The sequence below is a fragment of the Semicossyphus pulcher genome, unplaced genomic scaffold (genome assembly GCF_022749685.1).
Source record: "Semicossyphus pulcher isolate SPU_LCO1_2020_fin unplaced genomic scaffold, fSemPul1.0.p SCAF_2, whole genome shotgun sequence".
Classification (NCBI taxonomy): Eukaryota; Metazoa; Chordata; class Actinopteri; order Labriformes; family Labridae; genus Semicossyphus; species Semicossyphus pulcher.
Genome location: NW_027211693.1, coordinates 20400538 through 20414736, shown reverse-complemented (window position 1 = coordinate 20414736; position 14199 = coordinate 20400538). Strand labels below are relative to the sequence as shown.

General features: G+C 42.1%; 4 protein-coding genes across 9 annotated transcripts in view; all 4 read left to right on the top strand.

Annotated features, from left to right (window-relative positions):
* Positions 1–14199, top strand: part of LOC138597933 (protocadherin gamma-C5-like) — a 456071-nt gene that overhangs the window by 48357 nt on the left and 393515 nt on the right. The window lies entirely within an intron of this gene.
* Positions 1–14199, top strand: part of LOC138597932 (protocadherin alpha-C2-like) — a 139240-nt gene that overhangs the window by 56969 nt on the left and 68072 nt on the right. Inside the window, exon 1 of one of the 6 annotated variants that reach the window (XM_069669505.1) lies at positions 22–3327. The exons of the other annotated variants lie outside the window; for them this stretch is intronic. Coding sequence (XP_069525606.1) covers positions 949–3327 — 2379 coding nt within the window. The 5' untranslated portion in view covers positions 22–948. Of the gene's footprint in view, positions 1–21; positions 3328–14199 lie in introns of those variants that run through there. 6 annotated transcript variants of the gene reach the window in all.
* On the top strand, positions 4560–6953 carry LOC138598434 (protocadherin alpha-8-like). The gene has a single exon (XM_069670224.1). It carries the CDS (start codon positions 4560–4562, stop codon positions 6951–6953), a length of 2394 nt encoding a protein of 797 aa, XP_069526325.1.
* LOC138598433 (uncharacterized) lies at positions 8158–14131 on the top strand. The gene is made up of 2 exons (XM_069670223.1): positions 8158–10533; positions 11621–14131. The coding sequence occupies exons 1-2, from the start codon at positions 8158–8160 to the stop codon at positions 14129–14131; spliced, it is 4887 nt and encodes a 1628-aa protein (XP_069526324.1).

Here is a 14199-nt window from a genome sequence, read left to right as displayed (position 1 = left end):
ATGTCCCATCAGTCACGAGATGCGTACTTGGTTTACGTTTGTGCTGTGTTGTTGATTTTTGGGTCTTAAGTTTGATATTGTAGACCTTCGCTTCTTCCAATTATGTTAATGTATCTTAAATTCAGTCATTGTTTTCTGCTGATTCAAATTTTTTTTTTTGTCGCTATCCGTGGTGCTGAAAGCAATTTGCGAAACTTTCATGCAATTCCTGGAGCATTAATGCAGAACAACACGTTGCTGGAGTGCAAAATATGTTTTATATACATTAACACAAAGCTCTGTGTCCACAAGTTCTGAAAAATATATGACACATTTCAGCGTTTTATATATAAAAAAAAAAAAATAAAAAATAAAAAATAAAAAAAAGCAGTTTCGATTCAATCTTACAGTCACTTTGTACCTTAGATTAGTGAAAAAATGAAAAACCAGTGTCTGTATTTTTCCCACCAAGATACACACTGTTATTTTGTTAAGCTTTGTTTAAAATTTCAGATGACCTCATGAAGAAGAAAGTTCTTAAGAACAATATATTTTTATAATTAATGTGAATTTCAGTTACCAGTGGTCTAAACATGGTTGGTTATTGCTTGACTTTATGGTTTTTGCAATTGTTTCATGTTTATGGAGAATAGTGAATGGTTACTACTAACCAGTCTTACCATGTTTAATGTAGCATGTAGTTATGACATATGCCCACACGGGGACACTGCAGACCATCACATCGAGACGCTCTATTCGATGGCTTAGGGCTCCTCCCAGATTCAGCGGATGATGCGTCTGTGGGCTTTGTTACAAGGAGAGGTCGGACGACAAAGAACGGTCGTGTTGTTTGGTGGAGAGAATGACGAAATATTTCTTTGGACTATTTCTTCCTTGATCATGATCTGGTGGTTGTCTTAACATACTCTCCAGAGTGGACCTTCGCGGTCAATCTTGATCTGTGGAATAATGTATTTTCCGAGCAGAACGAGATCTGTGTGGATATATCTCTTGGTCGTGCTGCTGGATTGTTACTGGGAAGCGGTGTCCGGGCAGCTCTCTTACTCCGTCTCAGAGGAGGTAAACGTGGGCACTGTTGTGGGAAATATCGCTAAAGATCTGAACATCAATGTCCAGGATTTGGAGTCCCGCATGTTTCAGATCGTTGCTGGATCAAAGACCAAATATTTCGAGGTAAATCTGAAGACTGGCGCCCTGTATGTTAATGAGAGAATAGATCGAGAGGAACTCTGCGGAGACGAGCCCAAATGTTCACTTAGCGTAGAAGCAGTTATCAATAATCCACTAAAACTGTATCGGATAGAAATTATAGTCCTGGACGTTAATGATAACTCACCGTCGTTTCTTAGTACATCACAAGTTATTAACATTACAGAAAGTACAGCAGCAGGGGCTAAATTTCTTTTAAAACAAGCACATGATGCAGACGTCGGTAAAAATAGTGTTAATACCTACAAGCTGAGCCAAAACGAACACTTCTCTCTCGCTACACACACAGGGGAGACTGCAACTGTCGAGTTACTGCTGCAAAAAGCTTTAGACAGAGAAAAACAGTCTGTGATTCGACTCATACTGACTGCAATTGACGGAGGATCTCCTGCTAAATCTGGCAGGATGACGATAATAGTGAACGTGTTAGACAGCAACGACAACCCTCCAATTTTTAGTCATACGCTTTACAAAGCAAGTGTTTATGAAAACGTTAAGATTGGAACTTCGATAGTAACCCTGAATGCAACTGATTTAGATGCAAGTCAAAACGGGAGAGTATCATATTCTTTCATTGAAATAGACAGGGGAAAACAGACGATTCTGTTTGCTATAGATGAAACAACAGGGACTGTTACAAATAAAATGAATATCGACTTTGAACAGAATAATGCTTTTGAGATCAGAGTACAAGCCAGTGATGGAGCTTCTTCTCCCCTCACCTCACATGCCAAATTATTGATTGAAGTTTTGGACGTTAATGACAATGCGCCTGAAATTACCGTCACATCATTGTTAAACACTGTGAAAGAGGACGCGTCCATCGGCACCGCGATTGCACTTGTTTCAGTGTTTGATAAAGACGGAGGTAAGAATGGGATGGTGAACTGTAAAATTTCCAATAACGTCCCATTTAAGTTAGAGTCCAATTATAAGAATTACTATTCTCTGGTGGTGGACGGTCCTCTTGACAGAGAGGAAACATCTCAATATAATATCAGCATCACTGCTACAGATGAGGGCAGCCCACCCATCTCCAGCACGAGCGTTATAAATGTACACGTCTCAGATGTGAATGATAACAAACCTCTATTCACAGAAAACATGATTAATGTCTATGTGAAAGAAAACAGTCCAGTAGGAGCAGTTATTAAAACTGTTTCAGCAATCGATACTGACATCAATCAAAATGGTCACGTGAGCTATTCGTTTTTACACAACAGCAGTAACTCACTGCCGCTCTCCACAATGGTGAACATCAACTCAGAGACTGGAGATATAGTCAGCCTGCAGTCTTTCAACTACGAGGAGCTGAAAACGTTTCAGTTTAAAGTTCAGGCCACAGACTCTGGTGTTCCTCCGCTCAGCAGCAACGTGACTGTGAACGTTTTGATTCTGGATGAGAATGACAATAATCCAAATATCCTCGCGCCCTATTCTGAGCACGGCTCCGTCAACAGTGAGAGCATCCCCTATTCTGCTGAAGCGGGATACTTTGTGGCAAAGATCAGGGCTGTAGACGCAGACTCTGGATACAACGCGCTGCTTTCTTATCACCTCTCTGAGCCCAAAGGAAACAACCTCTTCCGTATGGGAACCAGCACCGGAGAAATTAGGACTAAGAGGAGAATGAGTGACAATGACCTGAAAACTCACCCCTTGGTGGTGTTGGTTTCTGATAACGGAGAACCCTCCCTGTCAGCTACTGTGTCTATTGATGTGGTGGTGGTTGAGAGCACAGCTGACATCCAGACTCAGTTCAGACATGTGCCCATAAAGGAGGAGAGCTTCTCTGATATAAACCTGTATCTGCTGATCGCCATTGTGGCGGTGTCAGTCATCTTCCTGCTGAGCCTCATCAGTTTAATAGCTGTCAGATGCCACAGGACAGACGGCACTTTCAGCAGGTACGGCGCCCCAATGATCACCACCCACCCTGACGGGAGCTGGTCTTACTCGAAATCTACGCAGCAGTATGACGTGTGTTTCAGCTCAGACACGCTCAAGAGTGACGTAGTGGTTTTCCCCGCACCGTTTCCGCCTGTAGATGGTGAACTGATCAGTATAAACGGAGGAGACACTTTTACCAGAACTCAGACTTTACCAAATAAAGAAAAGGTAAGATTACACAGTTATTTTCTTTAGTTGAGTTGTGATGTTAGCTCTTGACACTAAAACATAAAACGTATTTTTTCTGTGATTGTTTTAATGTCAGGTTTGCGTTTCTGCATTTGTGGAATGCATTCAGTTGCCATAGATTTTCTTTATTCATAGGTTTATTTTAATACGCCACTATATTCACTTCTTAAGACAAAAACTGGTCACTTTTTATTGAGGCTTCACACCTAAAATCTGAATCATGTTTACAGGTCTTAAATATTTTTTTTAACTTCTGACAATTGGCAAAATCCATTTTTATCCCAATACCGATAAACACGGATTTGAAGATACAATAAGACGTGTGATTAAGCATTTTGCTCATAATGTGCCATGAGAATGTCATTTAACATAAACAATCAGTCTTACAGATAAAGTCATTTGCAATTTAATGCCTTCGAGCATTGGTATAAAATCTATTTTGCAAAGACTTGCAGGGTTACGCACAATTTACTTACATAATGTAGCTAAATTCAGTTTTGTATGCAGGCTCAACATATGAAAAAGTAATTTAATCATAGAAAAGCTCAAGGTTGTGATAGTGTTATTTTTTCCAATCTGCCGAGTTTCTAAGCTAAAAGGACTATTGTAGGATTTACTTTTGACTGTTGGGTTTGGAAATTCGTGGACCGTGTCCCTTGTTGTCTAAATAATTGGAACTGTTTACAAGAAGATGACACTATACACTCCTAGTATTTTTGGGGCTTCCAAATCATATTGTGTAAGGTCTTCTGACAGACAGACTGTCTCGCCACAAATGTTTTATACCCCGCTGCATCAGCATACTGAGGCTCTGTCCGTGGTCCTGAAATATTTGGCGGTTACCCTTTGTTATAACGGCCTGGCGCTACACTCAGTTATGCAGGAGATTCCATATCTGTGGTTTATCACTGACATGGATGTGATGTTTGACTGTGTTCATTTCAAAGCCTTGTAGTTATTGCAAATGTCCACGAGGCGACACTATAGACCGTAACACCGCCGGCTGGTCGCTGATGTGTGGAGGCCCCTCCCACATTAAAAAGGATCATCTTTTCTTCCAGTGCTTTGTTAGAATGAGACACAGAGCGAAGGAGGATGGATATAGATGATACACAGACTTCGAATTCAGTCTTTCAGACGATGTTTGGGTCCTAATAAGCAAAAGGCAAGACGATACAAGGATTTATGTGTTGTTCTCGTTGTATGGAATTATGCATCGGCCCGGAAGAAAACCCTCCATTGGGATATATCTCTTGCTTGTTGTCTTGGAGTTTAACTGGGGAGCGGTTTCCGGGCAGCTCTCCTACTCCGTCTCAGAGGAGGTAAACCTGGGGACGTCTGTTGGAAATCTCGCCAAGGACCTCAATCTTAATGTTCAGGATCTGGAGTCACGTATGTTTCAGATCGTTGCTGGGTCAAAGAGAAAGTATTTCGATGTAAATTTGAAGTCAGGTTTTCTCTATGTCAGTGAAAGAATAGACAGAGAGGAGCTCTGCCCGAAAGCTGAAAAATGCACAATAAACGTTGAGGCTGTGATTAACAGTCCACTGAAACTTTACCGTATTGAGGTTAATATTGTTGACGTAAATGATAACCCCCCTTCTTTCAGTGCTAAATCGCAAACTATCGACATAGCAGAGAGCGTGTTACCGGGAGCCACATTCCCTGTGCTGTCGGCCTACGACGCCGATGTGGGGAAAAATAGTATTAGCACTTACAAGCTTAATAGCAATGAATATTTCTCTCTCGCAGTGCACAAAGGAGAGAGTGTGTCAGCCGAATTGGTTCTTCAGAAATCATTAGACCGAGAAAAACAGGCTTTAATAAAACTCACTCTCACCGCTGTAGACGGAGGAACACCTCCAAAGTCAGGCACGTCAGAGATAATTATTAATGTCTTGGACATAAACGATAATATCCCAGTCTTTACGAAAACATTGTATAAAACGAGTCTAACAGAAAATGCACCACTCGGCAACACAGTAGTAACAGTGTCTGCAACTGACGCTGATGAGGGGGCAAACAAAGACATTGTTTATTTTCTAAATTCCAAAGACCAGGACCATGTCTTGGACATTTTTGAAATCGATTCAGAAACGGGAATAATAACCGTTAAAGGACAAATAGACTTTGAAACAAACCCTGCCTTTGAAATTCGCGTTCAGGCTGCAGACAAAGGCCAGCCTCCATTAACAGCACAGTGTAAAGTACTCGTCGAGGTGGTGGATCTGAATGACAATGCCCCTGACATCACGGTGACGTCACTGCTCAATACAGTAAGGGAGGACGCTGAAATCGGCACTGCCATAGCACTCGTTTCAGTTCTCGACAGAGATGGGGGCAAAAACGGTGAAGTCAAATGTGAAATATTGAATTCGGTTCCTTTTAAACTAGAGACAAATTATAAAAATTACTATTCTTTAGTAACTGGTGGAGCTTTAGACAGAGAGCAAGTTTCCAACTACATTATCACTATTAGAGCTACTGATGAAGGTAAGCCCCCCCTCTCTAACACCACTGTGGTTCTAATTCAGGTGTCTGATGTCAATGACAACGCGCCTCTATTTTCTGAGACTGTAATTAATATGTATGTGGAAGAAAACAGTCCAGTTGGGATGGTTTTAAAAGCAGTATCTGCAACAGATGCTGACGTTAGTGAAAATGGACGGCTGAGCTATTCATTAGTTAGTGATAATAACTTAGTGCCGTTATCTACAATGGTGAACATCAACTCAGAGACTGGAGATATAGTCAGCCTGCAGTCTTTCAACTACGAGGAGCTGAAAACGTTTCAGTTTAAAGTTCAGGCCACAGACTCTGGTGTTCCTCCGCTCAGCAGCAACGTGACTGTGAACGTTTTGATCCTGGATGAGAATGACAATAATCCAACTATTCTCGCGCCCTATTCTGAGCACGGCTCCGTTAACAGTGAGAGCATCCCCTATTCTGCTGAAGCGGGATACTTTGTGGCAAAGATCAGGGCTGTAGACGCAGACTCTGGATACAACGCGCTGCTTTCTTATCACCTCTCTGAGCCAAAAGGAAACAACCTCTTCCGGATCGGAACCAGCACCGGAGAAATCAGGACTAAGAGGAGAATGAGTGACAATGACCTGAAAACTCACCCCTTGGTGGTGTTGGTTTCTGATAACGGAGAACCCTCCCTGTCAGCTACTGTGTCTATTGATGTGGTGGTGGTTGAGAGCACAGCTGACATCCAGACTCAGTTCAGACATGTGCCCATAAAGGAGGACAGCTTCTCTGATTTAAACCTGTATCTGCTGATCGCCATTGTGGCGGTGTCAGTCATCTTCCTGTTGAGCCTCATCAGTTTAATAGCTGTCAGATGCCACAGGACAGACGGCACTTTCAGCAGGTACGGCGCCCCAATGATCACCACCCACCCTGACGGGAGCTGGTCTTACTCGAAATCTACTCAGCAGTATGACGTGTGTTTCAGCTCAGACACGCTCAAGAGTGATGTAGTGGTTTTCCCCGCACCGTTTCCACCTGTAGATGGTGAACTGATCAGTATAAATGGAGGAGACACTTTCACACGAACTCAGACTTTACCAAATAAAGAGAAGGTAAGAGAATTGCATTAAGTATGTCTCATCATTATCCTTATTTATGTTGATAATTTAATTGAATTTAAGCCATATTTGTTACTTTGATTAAGGGTTGTGTTCCACCACAGCAACAACAAGCTTTTGTTACAATAAACAGAATGTTTAAGGTCAACTGGAAAAGCTTCGTTGGAGCTTCTTGGCATTTGAATTTGTATTTCGGTGTCCTTGGTGCTGAAAACCTGTTTGCTTAATATTTTTTGCCTGCATCCCCATGAAATGTGGTAAATATAAGTATAGGGAGGTTCCATTCTAAAAAATTAAGTTAGGTGTAGAAGTGTAGTTGTGCAGCACCCTAACAAGTGTATATACGTATGTCTTTATTTCAATAAATTAGGGTTAGAGAAATGAGTGAATGGTCAAGAAATCGTGGTTTTATCATATTTTATAACAGCTCTATATGGATCTTGGTAAAGTATAAGTTATTGCTCTTTTGACTTGCTTATTTCTGATAAGTGTGTCTCACTGTTCATTGATTCTTTCATTTCGCCCCTTCTTCGATGTTACATCAGCTGAAGAATACATTTGCATTTAATTTGTTGTATTAAAACTTCCGTTTTTAGTGCAATCTTGAATATTTAGAATCATAATGTAAAAATGTTAACCTCCGCCCTAAAAACATCAAGTGCTCCACTGCAAGTTTGAAGACATTGTGTGCCATTGTTATCAGACGAGCAGCATCAATGTCGACGTTAAAATTATTAGTCCCATGCCAGATTTAATAAATGTCACAGCATATTCTTTACCTCAATGGCTTTGAATCAGCATCCCGTGACGCTATAACAATGTAAGACTGTCTTTATATTTGAAAAACATCGTGTCTTTTGTTTTGGATCAGCATTCTTGTAATAATTTACAGTGCCTTTTCTGAGGAAGTGTTGACCACTTCTCTGAATGAGGAGGTATATTTCATGGTTTATAACGTGTGCAGTTCGTTAAAGCTACCACACAGTGACGCTGTAGACCGTAACACAGAAATGTTTGGGCTCCTCCCCGAGTAAAAACGGAGTGACTGTAGATTTTCATCACAAAGAGAGACGGGGAGAGAAGGGACGGCATTATGGAGTCTTCGTCTAAAGAAATAAGAAGATCGAAATAGTGCTGGCTAAAATGTTGTCAAATCTCCTAATTCCATTGTAAAACTTCATTACGGATATATTCTCTGTTGTTTTTCGGCGGAATTATGCCTTTACCAAGCATCAGGAGGTCTATTGTTGCATATCTGGTGCTGTTGGATTGTTTCTGGGAAGCGGCGTTTGGGCAGCTCTCCTACTCTGTCTCAGAGGAGGTAAACCCAGGGACTAATGTCGGAAATATCGCCAAGGATCTAAACCTCAATGTGCAGGATTTGGAGTCACGTTTGTTTCAGGTTGTTACAGGATCTAAGAGGAAATACTTCGAGGTGAATCGAAAGACTGGATTTCTTTATGTCAATGAGAGGATAGACCGAGAGGAGCTTTGTTCAGAGGAACCAAAATGCACTGTAAGCGTGGAGGCTGTGATAAATAACCCGTTAAAGCTTTACCGTGTAGAGATAGAAATCAAAGATGTTAATGACCATTCTCCGTCTTTTAGCACAAAATCACAAATGTTGGACATTGCAGAGAACACCTTGCCTGGGTTTAGATTCGCGTTATCGGAGGCAAGCGATGCTGATGTGGGTAAAAATGGTGTCAGTGCGTATAAGCTTAGTCCAAACGAGTTCTTCAGCCTTGCGACACACAAAAGAGGGGAGAGTATATCTCCAGAGTTAGTGCTGCAGAAAGCCCTAGATCGTGAGAAAAAGCCACATATGCAGCTTGTGTTAACTGCGGTAGATGGAGGAACTCCACCAAATTCAGGCACATCAGAAATTGAGATAAATGTTCTAGATATTAATGATAACGCACCAATATTTAGCAGTACTCTTTATAAAGTTCAAACGTTTGAAAATATACCGATTGGTGCAGCTGTCTTCGCGTTAAATGCGACTGACGCTGATGAAGGCACAAACAGTGAAATAGTTTATTCCCTTCGCAGTAAAGATCAAGACCGTATTCTGGATATCTTCAAAATTGATCCGGAAACGGGGATCATCTCTGTGAAAGGCAAAATCGACTACGAGGAAAGAAAAGCATTTGAAATCAGAGCAGAGGCTAGGGACAAAGCCCAACCTCCTTTGTCTGCTCATAGTAAAGTGCTGGTCGAGGTCATTGATGTAAACGACAACGCTCCTGAAATCACAGTGACGTCACTGCTCAACACAGTGAACGAGGACGCAGGTGTAGGTACCGCGATTGCACTTGTATCAGTTCTTGACAAAGACAGTGGCAAAAATGGTGAGGTGAAATGTGAGATTTTGAATACAGTCCCGTTCAAATTGGAAACAAATTACAGAAACTATTATTCTTTAGTGGTTGACGGTCATCTAGACAGAGAGGTAACTCCTCAGTACAATGTAACTATTTCTGCTACTGATGAAGGCAGCCCTCCTCTTTCGAACACCAGTGTTATTACTGTTTACGTGTCTGATGTTAATGACAACGCGCCACATTTCTCGGAACCTGTAATAAACATTTATGTGAAAGAGAACAGTAAAGTAGGGACAGTTATAAAAACAGTGACTGCAGTTGATGCTGACGTCAGCAACAACGGCCAGGTGAGCTACTCACTTTTAGACAGTACTAGTAAATCTCTGCCCCTCCCCACAATGGTGAACATCAACTCAGAGACAGGAGATATAGTCAGCCTGCAGTCTTTTAACTACGAGGAGCTGAAAACGTTTCAGTTTAAAGTTCAGGCCACAGACTCTGGTGTTCCTCCGCTCAGCAGCAACGTGACTGTGAACGTTTTGATCCTGGATGAGAATGACAATAATCCAACTATTCTTGCGCCCTATTCTGAGCACGGCTCCGTTAACAGTGAGAGCATCCCCTATTCTGCTGAAGTGGGATACTTTGTGGCAAAGATCAGGGCTGTAGACGCAGACTCTGGATACAACGCGCTGCTTTCTTATCACCTCTCTGAGCCCAAAGGAAACAACCTCTTCCGGATCGGAACCAGCACCGGAGAAATCAGGACTAAGAGGAGAATGAGTGACAATGACCTGAAAACTCACCCCTTGGTGGTGTTGGTTTCTGATAACGGAGAACCCTCCCTGTCAGCTACTGTGTCTATTGATGTGGTGGTGGTTGAGAGCACAGCTGACATCCAGACTCAGTTCAGACATGTGCCCATAAAGGAGGACAGCTTCTCTGATTTAAACCTGTATCTGCTGATCGCCATTGTGGCGGTGTCAGTCATCTTCCTGCTGAGCCTCATCAGTTTAATAGCCGTCAGATGTCACAGGACAGACGGCAGTTTCAGCAGGTACGGCGCCCCAATGATCACCACCCACCCTGACGGGAGCTGGTCTTACTCGAAATCTACTCAGCAGTATGACGTGTGTTTCAGCTCAGACACGCTCAAGAGTGACGTAGTGGTTTTCCCCGCACCGTTTCCACCTGTAGATGGTGAACTCATCAGTATAAATGGAGGAGACACTTTTACAAGAACGCAGACTTTACCTAACAAAGAGAAGGTAAGCCATGAGGATTTTTATTAAAATAACTAAACACATCTATCTTAAGGTTTTAATCTTGTTCAGGCGTTTTCTCTAAAGTCCTTAAACCATGAACATGTCTTGCAAATTCGTTATCGGCTTAACCAACAAATAGTTATCTGTATCTATATGTAATTGTGCACAATTATTAATCATTATAAAAAGGGCCGGTGACGTAAACATTTAAAAAATACCTTCTTAATAGTTTCATGGCACTTTGTAATACTTGAAAGTGGGCAAGTGATTTCTAGAGTGCCAACTGTTACCACGATGGTTTAAATGACCGAAGGACAATAGTACAAACAGCTAAAATGTTATTGCTGAATTTCACTGTGTCTAGGATACAGTGCTCTGCAGTCGCTTGAGAAATGGCACGACATACATAAAACTGCACTGGGCCATGTCCATGATGCTGAAAATATACCCTCTTCTTTTGTCTGTATTGAGGCTAGGGTTATGTCCATGGTGCTGAAACATTTTCTCTTTCTTCTGTTCTCCGTATTGAGATTCAGGTTCTGCCCATGGTGCTGAAACATTTTCTCTTTCTTCTGTTCTCAGTATTGAGATTCTGGCTCCATCCATGGTGATGAAAGATCTTGTCCTTCATCTGCTCTCTGTATTTTCTCTGTCCATGGTGCTGATTCGCGCCTATATCTTCAGTAACTGAATACACACATTGACTGCATATTTCACAGATACAGATTGTTCTATACAGTTTACCTGCTGAGCATAAGTCTTCCGAAATCAACCAGTTGAATACAGTAATTTGTTCAGTCTATATTTATCTAATCAATACTTTATTTCTCTACCTTACAATTAACTTGTCCTTGTCTCTTTTGGCCCACCTTTCTGTATCCAAAAGTGTCACGAGATGTCGCTAGAGACCATGCAAAAATCTTGAGCTCAATGTTTTGAAACTCCTCCTCTATTCATGACAAAAAGGGACACGTCATCATCTTGCTGTGCTTTGTGAAAACAGCGTACAGACGAGTGGAGCCCTTCACAGAAAGGATCATAAGCGAGAATGGATACGTAGAAACAGCAGTTTTTCATATTTCGTGGATAGGGCAAGAGGCAGGAGCCAGGATTTGTCGCTTTCGCTGCAACAGCAATGGCTGCTCGGGAAAAATGGGATAATATCGTGGGTCTGTTTTTCACCTTGCTTTGTCTCTGCGACTGGTCCGTGGCTCAGATATCCTACTCTGTTTCCGAGGAGGTGGACAAAGGAACAGCGTTGGGAAATCTCGCTAAGGATTTAAATCTCAGTGTGCAGCAGCTCCATTCCGCGGGTCTTCAGATTACCTCCGTGTATAAAAAACGGTATTTTGACATAAATCATGAATCTGGAGTACTTTTCGTTAGCGAGAGGATAGATCGGGAGGAGCTTTGTCCTAATACGGTAAAGTGCTCTTTAAATATAGAGGCTGTATTGAGCAATCCTCGAAGCCTCCATCGAATTGAGGTTGTGATTACTGATATTAACGACAATGCTCCGTCCTTTCAAGAAGACATAACTGTAATAGATATGTATGAATCTTCATATGTCGGCGAAAGGCATCCGCTACCGATAGCTCATGATGCAGACGTAGGTGTTAACTCGGTAAAGACTTACAAATTAAACCCAAATGAGTATTTCTCTTTGGATATACAGGGCATTGGAGATCAGAGTGTGTCTGCTGAGTTAGTGCTGCAGAAAGCGTTAGATCGAGAAACGCAGGCTGTTATTGAACTCACACTGGAAGCGATAGATGGAGGAAAACCTCCCAAAATGGGGACTTTACAGATAAATGTTAATGTTCTGGATGTTAATGATAATCCACCCTTGTTCAGTAAATCTCTCTACAAGGTCAAAGTTGTTGAAAACGCAAATATTGGCACAACATTATTAACACTGACAGCCACAGATTTAGATGACGGTGTTAATGCTCAGCTTGTATATTCATTTACAGAAAAGGGCCGTTTAAACCCTGATGACAAATTTGCCCTGGATGAAAATACTGGAGAAATTACAGTGAAAGGAAATATTGATTATGAGGAAAACCAAGCATTCGAAATTCGTGTTCAAGCACGTGATAAAGGCACTCCTCCTCGTAGTGCACATAGCAAGGTTTTAGTCGAAGTTATTGATGTCAATGACAATGCTCCAGAAATCTCAGTGTCATCATTAATGAGTCCAGTAAAAGAGGACGCTGAAATAGGCACAGCTGTTGCTATGGTGACTATCACTGATAGAGACGGGGGCAAAAATGGGCAGACAAACTGCAAAATTACAGGTTCCATCCCTTTTAAGTTAAAATCTAACTATAAAAACTATTACTCTTTGTTAGTTGACGGATCTCTTGACAGAGAGAGTGTTTCGCAGTATAATGTTTCAATAACTGCAACAGATGAAGGAAATCCGGCTCTGTCGAGCACAAGCATCATTACAGTTCGAATTTCTGATGTCAATGACAATCCTCCTCGATTCTCTGAACCTTCGATTAATGTTTATGTGAAAGAGAATAGCCCGATTGGAAGTACTGTTCATATATTGACGACGTTAGATTTAGACTTGAATGAAAACGCAAAAGCAACGTACCATTTAATCAAAAGTTCTCCAAAGACCACACAGATAGCTTCAATGGTGAACATCAACTCAGAAACAGGAGATATGGTCAGCCTGCAGTCTTTTAACTACGAGGAGCTGAAAACGTTTCAGTTTAAAGTTCAGGCCACAGACTCTGGTGTTCCTCCGCTCAGCAGCAACGTGACTGTGAACGTTTTGATCCTGGATGAGAATGACAATAATCCAACTATTCTCGCGCCCTATTCTGAGCACGGCTCCGTTAACAGCGAGAGCATCCCCTATTCTGCTGAAGCGGGATACTTTGTGGCAAAGATCAGGGCTGTAGACGCAGACTCTGGATACAACGCGCTGCTTTCTTATCACCTCTCTGAGCCCAAAGGAAACAACCTCTTCCGGATCGGAACCAGCACCGGAGAAATCAGGACTAAGAGGAGAATGAGTGACAATGACCTGAAAACTCACCCCTTGGTGGTGTTGGTTTCTGATAACGGAGAACCCTCCCTGTCAGCTACTGTGTCTATTGATGTGGTGGTGGTTGAGAGCACAGCTGACATCCAGACTCAGTTCAGACATGTGCCCATAAAGGAGGACAGCTTCTCTGATTTAAACCTGTATCTGCTGATCGCCATTGTGGCGGTGTCAGTCATCTTCCTGCTGAGCCTCATCAGTTTAATAGCTGTCAGATGCCACAGGTCAGACGGCACTTTCAGCAGGTACGGCGCCCCAATGATCACCACCCACCCTGACGGGAGCTGGTCTTACTCGAAATCTACGCAGCAGTATGACGTGTGTTTCAGCTCAGACACGCTCAAGAGTGACGTAGTGGTTTTCCCCGCACCGTTTCCACCTGTAGATGGTGAACTGATCAGTATAAACGGAGGAGACACTTTTACAAGAACTCAGACTTTACCCAACAAAGAGAAGGTAAGAAAAAATGCAACCGATTCCATGTCAGGATTAATTTGTCGTATTAACGCCAACTCTCATTTAATGTCTTTACTTTTGTGTTGAAATATTGAGTACAGAAGTTGTCGTTTCGGGTCGGTCCTTCTGAGATTTGAAAGCTTGATTCGGTTTTT

What these genes read in the sequence shown, in the direction of transcription:
- LOC138598434 (XM_069670224.1), top strand. Translation starts at nt 4,560, where the DNA reads ATGCATCGGCCCGGAAGAAAACCCTCCATTGGGATATATCTCTTGCTT.
- LOC138598433 (XM_069670223.1), top strand. Translation starts at nt 8,158, where the DNA reads ATGCCTTTACCAAGCATCAGGAGGTCTATTGTTGCATATCTGGTGCTG. An exon ending in CTTTACCTAACAAAGAGAAG is followed by an intron (nt 10,534 to 11,620) that starts GTAAGCCATGAG and finishes TTTCGTGGATAG; the next exon opens with GGCAAGAGGCAGGAGCCAGG.